Source organism: Salvia hispanica, chromosome 3, assembly GCF_029641045.1.
Source record: "Salvia hispanica isolate PSC_SH4W2 chromosome 3, Shi_PSC_v1, whole genome shotgun sequence".
Lineage (NCBI taxonomy): Eukaryota > Viridiplantae > Streptophyta > Magnoliopsida > Lamiales > Lamiaceae > Salvia > Salvia hispanica.
In genome coordinates, this window is record NC_142694.1 from 6,699,849 (window position 1) to 6,722,013 (window position 22,165).

At 34.7% G+C, this 22,165-nt stretch overlaps 3 protein-coding genes across 4 annotated transcripts; all 3 read left to right on the plus strand.

Annotated features, from left to right (window-relative positions):
• Nucleotides 1-389: 389 nt before the first annotated feature.
• Nucleotides 390-3,988, plus strand: LOC125211495 (nicotinamide adenine dinucleotide transporter 1, chloroplastic-like). The gene is made up of 9 exons (XM_048111322.2): nucleotides 390-895; nucleotides 1,201-1,296; nucleotides 1,502-1,608; nucleotides 1,719-1,767; nucleotides 1,922-2,034; nucleotides 2,759-2,853; nucleotides 2,975-3,063; nucleotides 3,158-3,252; nucleotides 3,439-3,988. Exons 1-9 carry the CDS (start codon nucleotides 826-828, stop codon nucleotides 3,673-3,675), a joined length of 951 nt encoding a protein of 316 aa, XP_047967279.2. The 5' UTR covers nucleotides 390-825; the 3' UTR covers nucleotides 3,676-3,988.
• Nucleotides 3,989-12,096: 8,108 nt separating this feature from the next.
• On the plus strand, nucleotides 12,097-17,711 carry LOC125216763 (kinesin-like protein KIN-14I). Of its 2 annotated transcripts, none has more exons than XM_048118529.2 (19): nucleotides 12,097-12,544; nucleotides 12,715-12,881; nucleotides 12,987-13,130; nucleotides 13,216-13,455; nucleotides 13,535-13,609; nucleotides 13,743-13,811; nucleotides 13,926-14,003; nucleotides 14,138-14,254; nucleotides 14,362-14,443; nucleotides 14,572-14,667; nucleotides 14,764-14,937; nucleotides 15,022-15,128; nucleotides 15,234-15,412; nucleotides 15,543-15,704; nucleotides 15,775-16,028; nucleotides 16,114-16,277; nucleotides 16,369-16,563; nucleotides 16,824-17,269; nucleotides 17,362-17,711. In XM_048118529.2, exons 1-19 carry the CDS (start codon nucleotides 12,427-12,429, stop codon nucleotides 17,486-17,488), a joined length of 2,994 nt encoding a protein of 997 aa, XP_047974486.1. In that variant the 5' UTR covers nucleotides 12,097-12,426; the 3' UTR covers nucleotides 17,489-17,711. The 2 variants fall into 2 exon arrangements, with proteins under 2 accessions (XP_047974486.1, XP_047974485.1); XM_048118528.2 differs by having other exon boundaries at nucleotides 12,098-12,544; nucleotides 13,532-13,609.
• Nucleotides 17,712-18,048: 337 nt separating this feature from the next.
• On the plus strand, nucleotides 18,049-21,535 carry LOC125211750 (uncharacterized). Its single transcript, XM_048111663.2, has 10 exons — nucleotides 18,049-18,400; nucleotides 18,608-18,691; nucleotides 18,815-18,945; nucleotides 19,045-19,142; nucleotides 19,861-19,949; nucleotides 20,019-20,100; nucleotides 20,389-20,543; nucleotides 20,626-20,696; nucleotides 20,828-20,942; nucleotides 21,108-21,535. The coding sequence occupies exons 1-10, from the start codon at nucleotides 18,173-18,175 to the stop codon at nucleotides 21,273-21,275; spliced, it is 1,221 nt and encodes a 406-aa protein (XP_047967620.1). The 5' UTR covers nucleotides 18,049-18,172; the 3' UTR covers nucleotides 21,276-21,535.
• The last annotated feature ends 630 nt before the right edge of the window (nucleotides 21,536-22,165 follow it).

The following is a 22,165-nucleotide window of genomic DNA, read 5'->3' on the forward strand; positions in this document are numbered from 1 at the left end:
CCGGTGGGTTAGGGTTAGGGTTGAAAATTTATGACCCGAAAATTTCATAACCCGAATAGCCCTAACTCAAATAGCCCGGCAACTCGAATGGGTTGGCCCGAACCCAAACGGGTTAGCCCGATTGACATCTCTAGATGATACTCACTTTTACCAATTTAATCAATTTTGTATTTTTATATTTTAAAAACTATGACAAAATTTTTAGTTTTTGTAATTCAGAAAGTATTCATATTTTAAAAAATATGACAAAATGGACACAATTGGAGAAATGAAGTTAGTTTTAATGAGTTTGAAAATATTATTGACTTAAACACAATTATGAAACATCGGAACATGAGTAATTAATAAATTTAAAATTGATTAATTATATTCAACCATGATCCAATTTTCATTAGTTACCGGATTTAATTATTCATCAATATTTCATTGAGGTGCCCCGAATTTAGCTCTGCGAGGATCCGAATCTGCGTTTTGATTTTCTGCCGATTTTAATCCTGGCTGTGATTACGTCGCCGCACTCGCTCACAATTGAAATCGATTGTTGAAAAACCTCTTTTTTAGATATAATCGATTTTTCAACCCAGGATCGCTGCGATACAATTGATTTCTCCGATGATTATCACCGCTGGTAGCTATTTTATGGATTTTTATTCACCGAAGCAGAGGAGATTCGGTTGAATCTGTACGGATTGGCCATGCGACGGTTGTTCTCGGAGACGAACGGCCTCTTGAGAGAGGACTCCACCATCATCGCCTCCGCCTCTGCCTCTGCTACCTATCGAGGTGTTATTTATTCTGAATTAGCCGATCGTTGTAGATATCGCGATGGCCGTTGACACGCACGTCCCTAGTTCAAGGGAGCTGCTGTGCAATGCTGGCGCCGGTGCCGCAGCTGGTAAATCGATTATCTGTAGTTATTGTTCTTATTTTCCGGGTGAATTTTGTTATGATTACCGTTTTTTTTTTATTTGAATTAGCTCGCTCGTGCTCAATTTCGTTTATGATTCAAATATTAAGCAAAATTTGTACCTTCATAGCCATTTAATATTTAAGGACCTGAGCTGTTCTTAGATTTCAGAGCTTTATAGCGTCAATTATCTATACACTTGAGGAAGATATCTGATAATTATTGTATCTAGTTTTTGTTCCTGATCAATCACCTGCCAAATTTTAATATGTGTACAATTATATTCTCAACAGGAGTGATTGCAGCTACTTTTGTGTGTCCATTAGATGTTATTAAGACAAAGCTGCAGGTCCATGGGCTGCCGCAGCTCACTAGTAGTAATTTTAAAGGTAAGATTATCGGTCATGATTCGTGAATGTAATAGAAGGAATTATGATTCATTCTTTATTCACTTTTGTCAAAGCTGCAGGGTCTTCTATCTGAGTAGTCGTTAAATTATTTTTTGTGTTTGACTTTCTCCTCGTCGCAAGGTGTCAACCAACGTTTCTGTATTCTGAGTCAAATTTACAGATATTTGTTTCTTATAAAATCAAGGTAGTGTTATATTTGGGAGCTTAGAACAAATATTTCTGAAGGATGGGTATCGAGGCATGTACCGTGGGCTTTCGCCTACTGTGCTTGCATTGATTCCAAATTGGGCGGTAAGTCATTATGCTTTGTTTACTTTTTGTTGTGGTTGGTTATTACCAAGATGCTGCATCAGGCAAGTTTAGTGAGAACTGATGTGTAACTGACTGTGCTACTTTTGCAGGTGTATTTTACAATTTATGATCAATTAAAGAGTTCTCTTGGTGCTGATGGTTAGTTAATTACTTGCTCTTATGTGTAGTTTTTTCTGTTGACGAAAGAATAAGGAACCTTTTTTGGTGCTTCTATTTCGGATGAATGTACAAATGGACCTTTTGTTAGTTCCATGTATTTCTCTGATATGCATTGTATTCCCTGAAATTGTAGATGTAAATCATCATCAGCTCTCAATTGGTGCGAATATGTTTGCTGCTTCTGGTGCTGGGGCTGCAACTACGATTGTCACAAATCCTCTTTGGGTTGTCAAGACAAGGTTTCAAGTATGTCTATTTAACTATAGAAACATTATTTTTGCTTTGTGAATATTATTTTATCCGATATAATTGTAATGTTGGTAAAGCGTAAAGTGCAGCTCATCTATCTAAATAGAAAATACGTTATACGTAGGCAAATTAAGTTCTGTAGATGTTTGACTCAATGAAGTGAAGCAACTATGATTTCATTTTAATCCTTTTCCTTTATACGAAATTTGGGAAAAACAGATAAAATGAGGTCATATGTCCAACATTAAGGCCAATTATATTTGTTGATGGTCGTCTCTATGAAATGAAGCAACTCTGTTTTAGATTTTTTTTTTCTCTTTCCCAACTTTAGAAACTACGAGTATGATGCAGCTCATCTATCTAAATATGCAGGCAAGTCTACTTGGTCCTTTTTGGCCAAGTTTAGGCCTTCATTTAATGCAGTATATATGTAGACTCCAGGGAAGTAATTTTTCTTGTGTTGATATCAAGATATGGCTGCATCTTTATAATTGTAAAGCTTTGAGGTCATTCAATTAGATTAGACCTATTGGAGCAATGCCTACAACACTTACTTCATTTTTTTAACCGAAGTATTGACTGCCTAGCTTTTGTTATAGTAAAAAATTAATTTTCTCATAGATGTAGTGTAGTGTGTAATATTAATATACAACTGGTGAATTGGCCTATCTCACAATCTGTTAAAATTTGAAACTGATGTTTTGCTTTATCTTCCCTGCAGGCTCAAGAAATTAAACCAGGGGTGGTTCCTTATAGTGGCACATTTTCCGCCTTGAGAACAATCGCACTCCAAGAGGGTCCTCGTGGACTATATAGGTTATTTTCTCTTTCTCAGAATCGTGGAGATAGTATATTTTGTACTAAATCAATCTATATTTATTTTAGGGTTGAAGGTTTGATTTCTAATCCTTTCTCTGTTGTTCTTTTTGGTGCTCAGTGGTCTTGTGCCAGCTTTGGCTGGTATCAGTCATGTTGCAATTCAGTTTCCTACATATGAGAAGATAAAAAGTTACTTAGCCGATCAAAGTATGTTGTGACTAATTCTTGCCTTAAATGCATCCATCTTGTTCTTGTATCTTCTTATTGATGAAACAAGACACACTTCTTGTGATTATGATAGATAACACCACCACGGATAAACTCAGTGCTAGCGATGTTGCAATTGCTTCCTCGGTTTCAAAAATATCAGCTTCCACCTTGACATATCCCCATGAGGTATGATGCAAAGCCAGCCAAATCTTTTGCTGCATAATCTCTTTTGAATTGTGATGGAAACATATACACCTTCTGAAAGCATAAGCATCCTAACTAAACGTCATAAATTACGAATATATATGACTAATCAGTCAATCCTTGCGTTGAGAATTTTAGATATTCAACCACCCTGACAACTTAATGCAGGTTGTGCGTTCAAGGCTTCAAGAACAAGGACACCACTCAGAGAAACGGTATTCTGGTGTGGTAGATTGCGTGAAGAAAGTATATCAGAGCTCAGGTGTCCCTGGTTTTTATCGGGGTTGTGCCACCAACCTGCTGAGGACAACCCCAGCTGCTGTAATCACATTCACCAGTTTTGAAATGATTCATCGCTTTCTTCTCACTGTGTTCCCTCCTGGTCCACACCCTCAAACACTGTGAGGTTGCAGCTCAGTTGAGCCGGTTTCAAGTAGCAGTTGCCAATTTGTCATACCTTATAGACTCCCTTCTTTCCTAATTTGGTTAAATTCTGGTTTTAGGAGAGAGATTATGTGATTGATGTTGATGATGATGAGTTATGATACAGGATTAGGAACACCCTAATTCAATGTTTCCAATTAATTTCTCAAGGAATTGTAATATCTTCAGATATGGTAAGAACAACATTCTTTATCTCCTATATATGACTTAAACCGTCACCAAATTCATTTTATTTCATTCTGGGACGCTTGTAATTGTATGTCTGATTTTTCTATGCTGTTATACGAATAATATACTGGTGTTTGTATGTGTAATATGTGGTTCAAATCAAAATTTTCTTATTGGTAGAACTGAGTGACATCTTGCATTGGACCTATGAAATAACTATGGTGAACTGTACACTCAGCAAATACTGCATATTATTATGTGTATGTGTGTTATTGTGTTAGCCTAGCAGTATAGTGATTAATGCCGAGATCAACTGTCTCATGTATGTTTGTGTCCACCGTGACACGTGATCATTAAATTTAATGTTGCATTTAACAAAAATATCAGATTGCTTGTAGAGGTTTTGAGCTCTACATTTAGCAAATATAGCAAATTATATAAGAATTCTCACCATTTTCACAATAAGAAGTTTCTGCATCAACTACTCCCTGTCTGTGTATTTGCAATCGGTTGGTAAAGCCTGCTTTTTTGTTATGGTTGCCAACTGTGAAACATCGAAAGATTTATGCATAATTTCGATCAAAGTTGATTCTTGCACTATGCCGCATGAATTATTGAAGGATATTTGCCTAGTAACTTAAGTAATTATGTAGAGAAATAATATCTTGAGTGATGCTATACTCGATGAATATTGTGATGCTTAGCAGCAACATTGGATATCATTATTGTCATGAACATTATTGATATAATTTGTAACAAACCATTGATATTTTTTTCTTGTCTCCATAATTAGTTTGAGCAGCTGTAAAAGTGAAAAGCCCCTCAACAAAGTCATTAAGGAGTGCAATGAGTGTCATGATATATAGATAATGTATGGTGGTTTTTTGGACCCATTCTTTGAATGTTGAAACAATAACACATGATGATGAGTTTTCACCTTTCAGTGCATTTAGCCAAAGTTTTAGTAACTTCCCATCGATAATTACACTAGCAATTTTGTAGTCACGAACGAAATCGTTATGGGTGTTGATTTAGGGCATCAACAGCCGTATTGCTACGGCCGTTCACTTCTTCGTCCTTGATTATCATGTTTTGTAATACGCAGACATGATGTCGTTGAACACATCCATGTACTATAAATCTATAATATACTAGTATACGTCATAGACCATTTACGACAGTTAGCTTTGATTAGCACGCACTAATAGTAAAACTATAAAAAGGATATAAATAAAGGTAACAAAACCCCCCAAAAAAAATTAAAGTTGAAAATTTGATACTTATATAGTAGAGCTACATTGTGGTAATATATGAGATATTGACAATGAGTTAAAACTTGAAAATCAAGATTTGGAGAGCAATGAAAAAAGGTGCAGGTTGGGGAGATGTACTGATCTAGATGCTGGAAAAAGGTGGTTTAAAATAATCGATTTATGGTTAGAATAGGAAGTTGGGTGAATATTATATGAATTGGGACCAAAATTAAAGTCTATAAGCTTTTTTTTATGTATGTTCTTTGTAGAAGGATTTGATTTGAAAACACTAGTTTTATAAGGTGTCCTTCAAAAAAATAATTTTATTATAATTGCGATTTAGCACATTACATTTTATTTTTATATTCATTAAAATATATACAGATAATGTCACTTTACATACATAATGTGATTAATAATATTTTAATATGGGGTCGCCTATAATTTATTAACAAAATAGGTTTCTTTAGTTATTTAAGAAAAGTTTAGCCTCAATAAAAGGATAATGTGGACATGGGACAAGATATTTGATTGAACTCGTTGAGCTCAAAGCCCCATTTGCAAAAGCAATGGATATAACTTGGCATGGATATATATTTTATTTATATATTTTTCTCATAAAAGTTTGTTGGTTAAAGAAAAATAAATAAATTAGAAAGGCTATCCATGGATGCATTTTTTAGTGTCGGGGTAGGGATCTGGAATATCCTAACATCAAAATGTGTGATATTATGAGAGAATGTTTTTCTAAGATGACAACACATTATTTGTGTGTGTTTTGAAAATTTGGATAAAAAAGAGTGTGAACAATTTTATTTGATAACTATTTAATACGAGTAATAAATTTATTAATTCACTCGCCAGTCACATATTAACTTAAGCAAACCACTTATAACTAAATAAAAAAAAATCTCTTGAAACTTTGGGAGGAGAATCATTCTTAATTATTTAGCAGTAACATGAAGTTGTCGGAAAAAAGAGAATTATGTGATAAGATAAATTTGGTCATTGTTGATAAATCAAGTCACACTACTCTTTATGTCGTGTTTAAAAAATAGTTAAAGATGAGTTTAGCTAGCAATATATAGTACGAAATACTATATGCATGATAATGCAACAACTCTATACATCAAATTGGTTTAAATTTGTCTCCATAAGTAGTAACATATAGATAATTAATTTTTATGATATTAATTAATTAATACACGATTTTGTGAATGAGTTTATCTAGCTGGGGACTGAAGGATTGTCTATCAATTTTGCATCAAGTATCAGACTTAATTATGATTCATGCTTCGTTAAGAATAGACTATAGTATCAAATTTAATTTTTCTTTTAAGAAAAAAAATAAATGAATTTTGAGTATTAGTTCACGCATCTATTCTTTGAGGTCGGCAAAAGTACAAGTAAAGCACAATTTTCAAGAAATTATATATAATACTCACCCAAAAGAAATATAGATATGCAGTCCGGAATAATTATAATTTACATAAAATAATCATAATTATGTGGAACATTAATTGTAAAAAAATCTATAGTCGAAGTGGAGCTCAACTTTGCACTAGAATGTCTATATTTGCCTTTTCTGTCGAATAGTAAGATTTTCAGATTTTCAAAAGCAAAAAAGAAAAATAGTTGGAATCATGTATTGTTCTTTTCAGATTTGTGATGGGTCATGAACAAACATATATGTTTGACAATTATTTTGATGGTATACCTAATTGATGATACGAGTATTGTATAACGGTGTGTAGTATAAATCAGCTTCAATTGAATATGATTATCAAGTTTTTTAAATATTTAATTATATCAATCCTTAAGAGTTAAGAATAAAGAAACGGTTCACAGTTTAGTCAAAATGTGTTTCGCAAGCTTAGTTCATGGTTATGGTTGTTTTCAATTTTCAAGTTGTTATGTAAATATTGGTTTTAGAGTTAATTTTCTCTATATTTTGTAATGACGAGTAAAAAGTATTGGACGGGCACTTGATAAATAAGCACCCTTTCCTACATTTGGTAATCCTCGTTGATTATGAGGCTAAATTACTAAAGCTGTCTTTTTTCATCTCTAAAATTCAACTAAGTCCAAATATTTTTCATGTTCCTAATTGATGCACTTCAATATTTCTAATGCTCAATGCATTGACCACATTGAAAACACTAAATTTATCTTTTTTTCATATTTAAAATACTGTCTTTGCGTCATTTTCATTCCACATCAAAAATTTAAATGTATGATAATATTAAAAACGATCCAAGATTCTTGTTATTAATGATGTCACGTGTTTGAAAGTTGATAAACCCAAATAAAATTGATTCAAAAAATTCATGTATTTTACGATATTTTCCCATTTTTCCAAATAAAACATCAACAAACTTTTTAAAGATATATTCACTTCATCCCAAAAGGAATATGCACTTTGAATTTAGCACGAGTTATAATGCAGAATTGATAAAGTAAGAGAGATGTAGAGTGATAAAGTAATTAAAGTATTGTTGGTGAAGAATGAGTTTCAGAAAAAAAAGTTATGAAAATTAGAAATCACATATTCTTATAGGACGAACTAAAAAAAAGTGCATATTCTTATTGGACGGGGGGAGTAATATTTCTTTTTCCATATGAAGAAAAGTACCACAAAATATCTTCAATAAAAAGTTCCCTTTGATTTGTCGACTGTAAAATCGAACACCTCAAAAAGTTGCAATCTCACTCGACACTGGTAGCTCCGTCACATAATAAATATCACACTTTTCTTTTCTATTTATTTTATATAGGATGTAACATTTCAATTTTTTGAAAAAATTCTCTTTCATATGAATATAAAATATAAATATATATATTTTTTTCTCCATCTAACACGCAAACTAACGTCTACTAAAATTTTGTGTCAATTAAGTATGTCATCTATTAATGGAGGGAGATAGATTTTAATACAACCGTCCACATGTGATCCTAACTCCTCGCCCCCAACGTGGACCCCATCCAAAGCGCTCTAAGTGGGACCAGTACACCTCATACCGAATCTAACAGCTTCGGTACCGAACCAGCATTTGAAAAATTCGAACGTTAGTTTCAGAAATACATGACTCACTGAAAATGACGAAAAACACCCTCGGGTTTAAATAGTTGCCAGTAAGCCAACGACCTTATATTAATTTTTGAGGCAGCTCTTGAATAATAATATGCCGTCTTAAATAAATTGCACAATTTAATAATGTTGTTGCTCATAAATTTAATGTTTTGATTTTGAGATTGATATCTGTGACTTTAAAAAAAAATGGAATGGCATTCAATACCATATTCAAATTGAGATATAGTGGTTGTACATCAATAATATCCACGAGACCACAACTATGTTATAAAATTTATTGTACAAAACAACATATATTAGTGTGTGAAGTCCTTCACAGTAATGTATCAAAATTATTTAGAATAATTATCATAATACCATTTATTTTATCAAATGTTCAAAAGGTACTTCAAAAATCATGCAATTTTTATTATTTAATAATAGTTGTAAATATAGTTTTGAAACTCGGATTTACATGTATTTTCATAAATTGATCAATGTAGAAAAAAACAAAAAATACAAGTGAAAAGTAGCTTACGTTATAATGAAAGGAAAAATATCAAATTACAACCCACCGAGCACGTCGCCAACTTTTATAAAAATACGCTCTATCAGTTCCATTCGATTTAGCTTATTTCTTATCATCACGGTTATTTATGAGAGTAAGATTGTAATGAAATAGTATTATGAAGAAGTTAATTTGAGTAGTGGTAAAACATGAATTCTTGGAGCTTAATGTTTAAAATCTTTAATTGTGGCTTTGGCTCAAAGAAATGAAAAGGGTTTGGTAAAAAGATTGATACTTGGGTTTGAATCTCATAGTTTGTTGTCTTGTAATAAATTCTTTGTATAGTTTTGACACCAGATTTGAAGTTAACCGCTTTCAACTACAAACAATTGCAAGATTATGACATTTCTCCAACCAATTGCGGCCTACTTTTCTTTCTAAATTCAAATTTTGATTTTTTTAACGTTTGTGTGTTGCTATCTAGCTAGTTCTATTTTATTTAATTCTGGATAAAATAATGTTTATTTCTTTTGTCGTAGAATAAATTTTGAATTGGAATATTTAATTACTATCCCCTAAGATATAGACAGGATATCCACAACTGTGTTTTCAAATATTTGAAATTCAATTTGATCCATTAATATTATTTTTGCATATAAGAATAGGGATGTATTAAGATGACAACCCTCTCTATGGTAACACCGTACCATCATTTTAGGTCATTGGATCTGAAAATCGTGTGTTTGTCATGCTGCCACGTGTAAAAACACGGAGGGGTAAAATAGGAAATTTCTAGTTTTACGTTACTAGATTGCAATGCTGTTCATTGAATATTGCAGTCTTACCACAACAATATTGCAGTTTACCACGACTGCAATATCTAATATAGTAGACTGCAATATCTAATACAGTAGACAGCAAATCCGTGTTTTTTCACGAAACTTAATCCTAGGCGTCCATAAATGAGATATAACGGACTATATTGGTGGTATGGTGTTATTCTATCTATGGTGGCACCATAATGCACCCTTATATACAAATTCTTGAATGCCAGTATCGCAATATCCGTACACTGTATATTAGTAACCAATACACAAGTAAAACAATATTGTTTGAGTGTGACTCGCACGATATTATATAGTTTAGGACTAATTGTGGGAAATAAAATCGTAGTACTACTAATATAGACATTGTAATAACAACACAACTTTTTTATATTGTAACACCTCTAATTGTTGAATAATGATTTCAAATTCCCGAGTTTCTTTTCTTTTTTATCAATTGATTAACATTAATATATAGTAAGTATTTGGGATAGCGCTACTTCCACCCAATATCAAATTAATGAATTTAGCGTGACATGTACATTACCCAATCCATTCAAGATAAGTATTTAGGTGCTTATTATATAATACCATAAGTTCTAACCAAAAATTACATCTTGGAAGCAAAGCAACAATTTGTCCCAGATAATCGAAGATGAATATGTGGTCAAAGGTAATAGAGTATTCTTACTTTGAACATTTGAAGTGGACATTATACAATAACCGAATTTAATTTAATATTATATCCACTCGAGCATTGCTAGACGCAAGAATAAAATTTAAAATATAAACGATTATAAAGGATAATAAAAATTTCTAAAAAAAAATAACACTATGAAATTATGAAATAGGTAAAATACATGTGAGCTCCACAATTCCACCCCTCCATAATGTGATTTATACAAATACATGACAATGCGAAATGGACAATAATTCTATCTGTATTTAACATTTATTACATATGTTCATATTTATCACATTATCTACAATTATCCAAGAGTAAATTAAAGAACTGAGAAATGTAGAGAATATAACTAATGATTTACTTAATGATGCTTCCTTCAAGAAGAAATTAACAAGCTAGCACTGATATGATTATCAACAAAGGTTCACATTAATATTAGTAACATATTCTAATGAGTAATCGGAGTTAGATTTTAGGAGGGTGGGGGGTGCCAAAAATGTTATGGCCACTCCCAAAATTATTTTTCTTTTTGAAAAGATGGCAAACAATGTTGTTTTAAGAGATTTATTCAAAAACTACTCCTATTTTGTATAATTAAATTTTTAACCATTTTCTCTCTCGCATTTGTTCTCTTTAGGTTGCTATTTTTTTCAAATTTTCACCCAATATATTTGCCACCCTCAAAATTATGTTTTGGATCCCCTGACATTGAAGTAAGAATTTGTGATATATTGCAAAAGAAATGGATAAACAATTAATTAATTATAATGATGGGCAAATGCGTCAAAACCTAGTGTTGGACCCGCTTTACTCAAATTTGAATGTAAGAACCACTATTGCTTAGACTATGAATCAAGTAAGTGACAAATGAATCCCCACCTTCCATAGTTTCTGCAATAAATTAATTTCTCAAACAATAATTCAAAATATTGGCTAATCATTGCTTCGTAAAAATGAATTGTGCCGTCACAGTTTATTTTTGCACATGCACAACATTTCCATCTAAATCGAATATATGCATCTCTTATGTATTTGTGCTATTTGCAAACTATTATATCCAAAAAGTTTACTCACACGTTAAAAACTACAATTAAAGTGCAAAATAGGTGACATGTCGACTAATCAAAATTTCCAACTACTAATTAAGAGGTGCAATGAACTGCTCTAATAAAAAAAAATAGAAGAAGTGCAACGAACCAAAGTTTATTTTACTAATTTTGTCTCAAATTTGTAACAATTAAATAATACTATCGTCTATCAGTGAAGAAATAAAATATTAAATCGGAGAACCATCACAATTAGTAATAAAATGCACGTTAAAAATATTAAATCACGTGTGCATCATATCCAATAATACATCACAAACTCAAAGTATACCAAATTTCCATTGTGTTACCTTTCCCATTTCCATTATTTCATCGTGCATAGATAATAATGAAAAAGTTATATTACATTTTTCCATCTCAAACACTACCAGTTTCCTTTTTAAATTATAAACTTAATTTCACAAAGTTCTTTGTACATGGATTGGATGCTAAGTTGCTAACAACGTTAATAGAAGTCAATCTTTAAGGAAAATAATTTAATAGAAAATCAAAGCATAAAATGCTTAATTTGTAGATTCAATGTTTTGCCTTCACTATATTCAATATTCATAAATACTACAAATTTATTAGGAGTATGTGAATAATCATTTTTCCTATTTTTGTAAAAACAATTATTGAAAAGTTGAAGGCGAGAAAGTCAATAATTAGGAAACAAAGATGGGAAATAAGAAATACAGTACATTTAGCGGTTGGACTCCGAAGCTGCAGATTCGGAGTGAGGGTCGTGAACGTGGCAAAACTATATTCAAAAAGTGATGCACACTCATATACTCGTTACCGGTTACAGTATAAAGCAGAGAATGAGCTTTTAAAGTTTTGAGAGAGAAAGAGTGAAGCAGAGGAAGAAGCTACGACCGATTGCCTAATCACAACTCCGGTGTTGCTGTAGAGTGAGATCAAAGCTACCGATTAATCAATCTTCTCTGTATGCGTGCGTTGTGGAACTGATTGATCACTCGCCGCGATTCAATTTGCTCCGTCGCTCTCCGATAATTAATACTCTACGAATCTCAGTTGATTTGATTGTGGATGTTTTGGTTCGTGTTGAATTGAGAATCGAGGTTTTTTGGCTATAACTTGTATTTGAAGGGATTGAGAATGGCTGCGGTTGAAGGCTATTCGTTCTCCGTTGCGTCAGTTGTGGAGGATGTTCTGCAGCAACACGAGAATCGATCTCGTGATCTCGATTTTGATGCTCGTAGGGCAGAAGAAGCCGGTAATTTTTTCCAGCTTCCTTCCGTAATTTTGATAAAATTCATCATCCTCTTCTTAGTTGTTTATTTTAATTGCTAGTACTCTATTTTTTTGGCTGTTTCTGTTATTATTACTCTTCATATCTTTGATGGAGGGTAGGATCTCAGATTGTGAGGTAAATTTTATGTGCAGCAATAAGAAGATATGAAGCTGCTGCGTGGCTAAGAAAAGTGGTTGGAGTAGTTGGTGCAAGGGATTTACCTGCAGAGCCTTCCGAGGAAGAGTTTAGACTCGGATTAAGAAGTGGGATAATTCTCTGCAATGTACTCAATAAAATTCAACAAGGAGCTGTGCTAAAGGTGAATTTGATATATATATTTAAGAACAATTGTCTCTTTCCTCCAACAGTCGGTCATGCCAATGAATTTTCCTCTGAGTGGAAGGTCTCGATTCATTTGTTTCAGGTAGTCGAAAGTCCATGTGACGCTGCACTTATACCCGATGGCGCTGCATTGTCAGCTTATCAGTACTTTGAGAATGTGAGGAATTTTCTTGTTGCCGTGCAAGAAAGGGGGATACCGACTTTCGAGGCATCTGATCTGGAGCAGGTACTTGCATTCATGCTAAGTGATGGATAATTTGAGCTCTCTATTGTTTCATAGAAATCTGATCATTGCTGATTGTTATTCTCAGGGAGGAAAATCTTCGAGAATTGTGAATTGTGTTTTGGCACTGAAGTCCTACTACGAATGGAAACAGTCTGGAGGAAATGGGATTTGGAAATTTGGTGGAAATGTTAAGCCGACTACATCTGGTAAACAGTTTGTTCGCAAAAATTCTGAGCCGTTCATGAGTTCTCTGTCACGGAGCTCATCTGCAAGTGAGAAATCACTAAATGGTGTCTGTATAGACAACAAAGATACTAACAAAGCGGTAAGTCCGGTTTATTGAAGTCTCACTTAGTACCAATGAAGTAGAGAGTTTTAAGACTGTTTTATCTTCATTTCAGCAGCCTAGTTCCGGTTCATCGTTGAGTAAGCTTGTTCGTGCAATTCTTTTAGATAAGAAGCCTGAAGAAGTCCCAAGTGTAAGTTGTGAATGAACTAGGTTCAATATAGGTGCACACATTAGTATTGTTTCATTTGTTTTTCTTGATTTCTAGTCTACAGATATATTGTGACAATCCTTCATTTTAAGGTGACTGGTCCTCTGTTTTGCAGCTTGTCGAATCTGTATTGAGTAAGGTCATGGAGGAGTTTGAACACCATGTTTCAGGCCAAAATGGACTGGTTAGTATTTGTTTGTGAATGATCATCACAATGCTATTTATGATTTTACAAAGTGATGCTAAAAATTCTTTTAAAACGCCATCGCATTATTGTGTCTGTTTGTTCTTGCAACAGAAGAAGGATAATTTCAGAGACTCAAATATTTATGATAGTAACAAATCCGTGACAAAGCCGCCTCCATCCAATGTTCAGGTAATCATTGATTCGTAACATTTGTTTTCTTATAGAGAAGAATAAATTACAAGATGATCAACTTCTCTTTTCTTCATGCGTTTAGATCTCCTTAACTAACAAGTTCATCATGTCTTTCCAATATGCTTGAACAGAAGAATGCTGCAATCTCAAATGAAGATTTGGAGAAAAATAGAAATTGTGACAATGAATCCCATGGAAGTTTAATGAAGCAGATAATGATTGTTAACCAACAGCATAAAGATATGAAGGTATGGACTGATCAAATTAGATATATTCTTCTTCAACAATCGAGATATTCTTTCTCATTTTCTCTCATTTGAGCTGATAAGGTTTGGATATGTATTATTTGTTCCAGGAGCTAAAGCAAACTCTTTCTACTACAAAAGCTGGTGTGCAATACATGCAAATGAAATTCAACGAGGATGTTCAAAATCTTGGTAGGCCTTCACATATTATATATAATTAGTGGTGAATGAATGAAAGTGCTCCAATGGGGTTGTTGTAATGATTAAAAAATGAAGTTCCATTTTTTCAGTTTGATTGAGAATTAGTATGTTCTTGACAGGCCTCCATATTAACGGACTAGCATATGCTGCTTCGGGTTATCATAGAGTTCTGGAGGAAAATAGGAAGCTTTATAATCAAGTCCAAGACCTAAAGGGTAACAAATTGCTTCTTAATAGTGTATGCCATAGTTTTGTTATCCTTTCTACACTGCTTTATATTAACCTTATGTTTTGGTAATGTATTCAATCAGGAAGCATAAGGGTCTATTGTCGTGTCCGACCATTCTTGCCGGGACAGAACACTAACATGAGTACTGTTGATCATATTGAGGAAGGAGTTATAACGATAAACACTTTAGCAAAGAATGGGAAAGTACGGAAATCCTTTAACTTTAACAAAGTGTTTGGGCCATCTGCAACGCAAGGTTCGGTCTTAAATTTGTGGTTTTTCACCCGGCTACTCTTTGAAGTTTGACAAAGTCTAACATTTTACTGTTATCTCCATGCAGAGGAGGTGTTTTCAGACACACAACCACTAGTAAGATCAGTTCTTGATGGTTACAATGTTTGCATTTTCGCCTACGGTCAAACGGGATCAGGGAAAACGTTCACTATGGTAAGATAGCAGCCACCTTTTCTTTCTTCCCACTAGATGTGTTCTCACTTGTTCACTGTTTTGAAAGATGAATGGAGTTGTTGATTTGGTTTGTATGTTATTCAGAGTGGACCCAAGGATCTCACAGAGACGAGCCAAGGGGTGAATTACAGGGCTTTGAGTGATTTATTCATGCTTGCTGAGCAAAGAAAGGATACTTTCTTCTACGACGTATCTGTTCAGATGATTGAGATTTATAATGAACAAGTTCGGGATCTTCTTGTTACTGATGGATTAAACAAAAGATATCCTTTTCTATATCTTGTTTGTTACCTGATAAAGTCCATAGTTATGATTTGATTGTAGTTTTAACCAGAATTTGATGTATTATCATGTTTGGATGTATTGATTAGATGATTCCTTAACTAAGAACACATTAGAAATACGAAACAGTTCTCAGACAGGACTCAGTGTGCCCGATGCCAGTCTGGTCCGCGTTGCTTCAACATATGATGTTCTTGAATTGATGGACCTCGGCCACAGGAACCGGGCGGTTAGTGCAACAGCACTTAACGACCGCAGTAGTCGCTCTCACAGGTGAGCAAATTTGAAACAGAATTAAATGTTTTTGAAGTGATCTTTTGTTCTGAACTTCTGTTCATTGCAGCTGTTTAACAGTTCATGTCCAAGGGAGAGATTTGACAACGGGAACCATTATCCGAGGTTGCATGCATCTAGTTGATTTGGCCGGAAGTGAGAGAGTCGACAAATCTGAAGTGACGGGCGACAGACTTAAAGAGGCTCAACACATTAATCGATCTCTCTCTGCATTGGGTGATGTTATATCATCTCTCGCACAGAAGAACTCACATGTTCCCTACAGAAATAGTAAACTAACACAGCTGCTGCAAGATTCACTTGGTAAGGATCATATCATCGAAACTAACCAACTGTTCTTCTTTGCTATCGTTCAACATTGTCCTCACACTCTGGTCTGATATAATAGGAGGGCAGGCGAAGACATTGATGTTCGTCCACATAAGTCCTGAGCCAGACGCCGTTGGAGAGACCATCAGCACACTTAAATTTGCTGAGCGTGTAGCCACTGTTGAGCTTGGTGCTGCACGTGTGAATAAGGATTCATCAGAGGTTAAAGAACTCAGAGAACAGGTGCTTCTCGTCTTACTATTCTGGTTATCATTCTCATTCTTTTGCTATATAGGCTGTGATCATTGCTAAACTAGATCGATCTCTGTTGTAGGTTGCCAGTCTCAAAGCAGCCTTAGCAAGAAAGGACGGAGAGCCAGTCGTCTCCATGCAGCAGAAAGCATCTGGCACCGGTAGTCCATGTAACTTCCAGTTCTCGCCTTGTAACCCGACTATGAATGCTAGAAACATGGAGTTGGCATCCCCCATTGGCACGAGGAAGCCAATGGAAGAAGTAGGCAACATAGAGGTAAATGAATAACTTCCATTCACTTCATTGATATTTCTTATGTGTATATAACTAAGGTTGGAGATGGTTTTCATGCCAATACTGACAATATGAAAATGAAAGTGCGCTTTTAACGCGTTAGAGAGCCAATCGTTGTATGCAATAAACAGAAAATTAAGGCTTTGATGTCTAGAGACAGCCATTATGGTAGCATTTGCGACATAGTAAACCTTGTTTTCTGATATTTTGAGATTTGACACTGCTGTCTCTTGAATTCACAGGCTCGTAGCAACAAGAAAACGAGGCAAAAGAAGCAAAGTTTGGACCTAGACGACCTGCTGGGTAATTCCCCGACCTGGCCACCTTTCAACAACCAGAACCAAAACAGTGGTGACGATGATAGGGAACCGGGCTCTGGTGAGTGGGTAGACAAGCTCATGGTGAACAAGCAAGACCCCGTTGGAGTTGAAAATCCAATCACGTGTTGGAATCCCACCAATGCGAATGTCTACTCCGAGAATAATCCATGCACCATACTTCCTGCAAGCAATCAGATTGATCTTAGCCCAACAGATTACCTGGATGAGCTTGATGCTGGAACCAGTGATTCATCCGAGCCAGATTTGCTCTGGCAGTTCAACCATTCCAAAATCGGAAGCTTCAGCAATGGGATCGGACAGAACGTAAAAAAACCTCATGCGAAGCAAACAAAAAGTCCAGAACTCAGGTAAACTCAACTTTTAACAACACCATCTAGTTTGAATTCATTTTTCTTTTACACTTTTTAATGATTTCTTTTTAAAAAAAAATGTGCATCAGAAGCATGATCCCGAAGTTAGGCGGCCCGTCACCATCTCGAAAAGCAGTTGCTTCAGCTTCTCCTCCACAGAGGAATGACGGTAGGCAGCCTACTGCAATGAAAAGAAAAACAGGGCTGAGGAAGTAAAACAGCAGTCCTTTTGTAAGGGTGAATGTAGAGGTTTTTTCATTTTTATTTTTCATTTTTTGAGTCATTTAACTCATATCATAGGCGCCAAAGCAATTATTCCAGTTGCAATATAATGTGTATTATGTGATCAATATAATTTTTATTTTATTTTCTTTATTTGTTGTAAAGATTAAATACTGAGGGTTTCATTTGTTAATGTATTTTTTTGGTTTTTTCTTTATTCAGTCGTCTATTCCTTTTTTTTGCTAAAACGGGTAACTATTATCATTGATTCAACTTAGTATGTCGTTAGCCTTCTAGTCAAAATCAATTTTAATTTGTTAAATGGTAGTGTGGCTAATATATGGGGCCAAATATCTCGAATTAAGCCTATTGTAACACAGTATTTATTGTTTATTTATTAATTAAAAAATGTTAAGGATAGAATGAATTTAAATTTAAAGGTTCCGATTATGAATAAATGAATTCAAATCTAGATTCGAAAGTGGAGTAGTACTTATTTAATGCAAATTATAAATATTTTGTGTGAAAATAAAATGGTAAATAAATAATGTAATTAGCCCAAAGCGCTAGTACGGTACAATTGAATGAGCTCGTAAAACCCTCTCATTTATCGCCGGCGATAAACCTCCGATTTTGTGCAATCCGATTGTAATAGCTCGTACACTGAAAGCGACAGAGATGGACATTGATTTCGAAGAAGAGAAGCTCAAATCTTTGCAGATATCATCCCTCAGTGAGGAGGAGGATGAAGGCGGAGCCCCGGACAACGACGTAGAGGATGCAGACAGTGATGAAATTGACGATGAAGAAGATCAGATTCCGATGACTTTGGGGTTTGCAGAGAAGCCTAAAAATCCTTGGTCATTGCGCCGCCAATACTTCCCGAGTAAAGCTGGTGGCTCTCCGGTAATTTTAATTGGTTTTTCCGTTGTTAAATTTGAGAATTCATTTGCGGTTTGAATTTTCGAGTTGTATATTTACCGAATTTCATGAAATAGCACTTATCTAGTTATACGTGTTTGTTTCCTGGTAATGCGAATGCGTATGAAGAGTATTTGCATTTATTTAATTACTGTTTTAAGGGTTATTTATGGTTTTCTTTTTGTGATTTAGGCATGGTTGGACCCCATTAATTTACCTTCAGGAAGCTCCAGTCTGTGTGATTTTTGCAGTGAGCCTTTGCAGTTTCTGCTTCAGGTGTCGTAATGAAATCGATGCATGAGTTTTTGGGATTACTTACAAAATATGTTTAAATGTATATATATTTGGATTCTGTAAACGCATCCAATTTAATCTTTCATAATTATTTATTTTGGGTAGGTTTACGCCCCTTTACCTGAGGAGTCAACTTTTCATCGAACACTGTTCGTTTTCATGTGCTCGTCAATGTCCTGTCTTCTTCGTGATCAGCACGAACAGTGGAAGCGGTCTCCAGAAGTCCAGTCCCGAAGGTACGTGTTTCTCATTTGTTACGATGCATATAAAATTAAAATGATCAATTGACACATCACTTGCAATGTTATGTTTCTGATAACAAAATGGCCTAACAGCATCAAGGTTTTTCGGTGTCAATTGCCGCGGGCAAACCCCTTCTACTCCAGTGAGGCACCTGCTGAAGATGGAAGCCAGCAGCCATTGACAGCTGGAGGTACATTTTTTGGTTATTTTTAGGTATATGTCCTGTTTATTAATTGTTGCTTTGGTTGAAAATTCTTGTGATGGTAGTACTCGTACTATTATTGTGACGGTGACTTAAATGGTCATTCCCTTCCCCTCAAAAACTGCATATTTAATTTAGGTGCAACATTCTAGCTTTGGAAATATAGAAATTTATGTTAATGTGGTGGGAACTCGTGGAACGCAATATGACATTTACACCTAGGAATGAAGATATTCAGAAGTGCTATTGAGATTGAAAGAAGGGGTTAGTGTCTGGTTTGCATGATATGTCTATGATCATGCAAGTCAGGAGGAGGGTGCTGCTTGGTTATTTCTTTATTTGTTTTAACTGTCTTAGGTCATCCTAGGTGTTAGTTTGGTTATCAGTCAGCTTTATTGAACTCCAGATGGGTTGAAGGGTTGGGAAATTGAAGCTATCTTGAAAAGAGGATGTTAGGGTAGATGTATGGACCGTATGGTTACTGTTTAGTCAATTGGCCTTGAGGCTGGGTAGGAGTGAGTATACTCCTTTCATTTTCCTTGTTCCTTCAGTTTGTTTTCCAGAATGTTTTTAATAAGAGTTACTCATAATTTTGTGTTATCTCTTACGATGGTCTCCATCAATGTAGTTGTAGATTGCTGCATGGTATGATCGTTATGAAACATATTAATTTGCACGTATGCTGATGCTCGATATATTGTTCCAGCAATGCTATGTGATTGGTGTCGTGCATGGAAAGGAGACAAAATTTGCAGTAGCTGTAGAAGAGTGCGGTATTGTTCTGGGAAGCACCAGGTACTTAACATAGCTCATCTATGCATGAAATATGGTTTCGAGCTTCTGGTAAAAATCAAACACTTGCAGGCTGCTCATTGGCGATCCGGTAGCTCAAGTCATAAAGTATTGTGCCAACAGTTGGAGGCATCTGGCAAGGATTCTGAATTAGGTGATAGTTCTAAGCATGGAAAATGACTATAGTATGTGGCTTGTGTTGGTTGTTATATTGGACTCATGCTTCTAATATATTTGTTTGCAAGATAAGATTCCTCTAAATTCATATGTTGTGCTTAACTTTCAATGCACATTTATGGTATTTACTATAGGATATGGTTCGTGCTTATCTTCCATGTTTAAGGTGGTAGTTGAGTGAAACTATTGCTGTGGTGTCCTGTAATTAGATTTAGAGCATTTATTCTGATGCACACTTGGTTTCATGATTTTTATTGGCAAACAGCTGCAAGCAACTCCCTTTGGCCCGAGTATGAGATCACGTGTGAGGATGAATGTGACTTTGATGAGGCAATATCCAATGATAATGGAACTGGTAGTGCATTGGTTTCTAGAAGCCGAACTGAGGGTTCTGATGGAAATCTTATAAAATATTTCAAGGTGATTTTGTTTTCTGGTGTTCTGGCCTTGTACTTTAATAGTAGTGAATCATTTTAAACTTTACTTTCTAATTATTTCTTAGGCATCTGATGAGAATAGTAGTTGGGCATCTTTCCAAGAGAGAATATCTTCAGCTCCCGAACAAGTCTTAAGGTGATCAGTTGGAATTGAATACTAACGAACTGTGTCTCCACTTTCATAGACATTGCATTTTACTCTGTCTAGCAAAATCTTTGAAACAAGTTGCTAGATAATCTGTCGGTTTCTGTTTCTTTGATGAACAGATACTCGAGTTCCTCTCAAGCAAAGCCATTATGGCCCGTCTTTAGTGGCCGGCCATCAAAACCGGATATTCCTAGGTGTAACCATTGTGGTGGCGCACGCGCCTTTGAATTTCAGGTTAGTGGTTCTTCCATGCACATAGATAGAGTCCAGTAAAGTGAAATGAGTTGCTATCAAACATTCAAACTTTTTCCTAAAAAACATGTCATCGCGGTACTGGCTTTCATCAGCAACTACATTTGATTCTCTACTGATGCTGCTCTTGTTGATCTCCGGGTTCAGGTTTTACCCCAGATACTGTACTTCTTCCATGTGAAAGACGGTGAAGATTCTCTCGACTGGGCCACCATCGCCGTGTACACATGTGAGGCCTCGTGTGAAGGAGGTGCAAGTTACAAAGAGGAATTCGCGTGGGTTCAACTTTCTAGTCAGTCTATATCACACCAATGAATGCCGATAGTGTTGTTGTGTGCAAAGACAAAGTTGGGAAACCGCAAATATACTCATATATTCTTTTGTCTCCACTTCTCACATGAAAGAGATACATATAGTGACTTGCATCATCTCTGCATTTGTCGTTGTATGTTTTTGTCCTACTTTGTTGTTGGTCGGTCCCCCTTTTTTGGGTTTGGAAGATGTATGAGATTATTCCAGAGTTGAATTTTGTATTTTGGTGGTTTGGAATACACATTCAGGTGATGTTATTTTTATTATCTCGATATATTTAATTTTATACGAATATTTTTAATAAACAAAAGTTCTAAAATGATTCAGATTATAATTCTATTATAGTAAAGCATATAAATTTTATTCAATTAAAATCTAATTAAAAATAAATTTTGCTTGCTCTGTTTCATCGAGAAAATTCACATTTTTAAGAAAATGCATTTAATGCCTTTGGAAAGTGTAGATTTTATGCATATAAAATTATTTTTTTTGAACAAAAAATGGGCAATTATTCTAGCATTAATGCCTGACATTTGACGTTCAAGCTAGGGAACAAATTTGTCACATGGGTGATAAATTCAATCATAAATAGTTGAAATTTAAATATATGCATAATATATTAAAAAGGAAATTTACATTTGACACGATGGATCACTATATGGTGGTGGCAGAAATTCCCTATTAGATGTTTTACGAATTTAAGCAAACACACGATTACATTCATCTGAGGAAAACTTCCCTCAACTTTAACAATATTGCAGTCAACATCAAATAACTAAGGACAATTGATATGATACATACATAAGAAGACAAATTGTCACGTTGTACTTAAAAAAATGTCGTAGAAAATAAATAATTACTCAAAATAAAATAAGTACTCCATTTGAAAAATC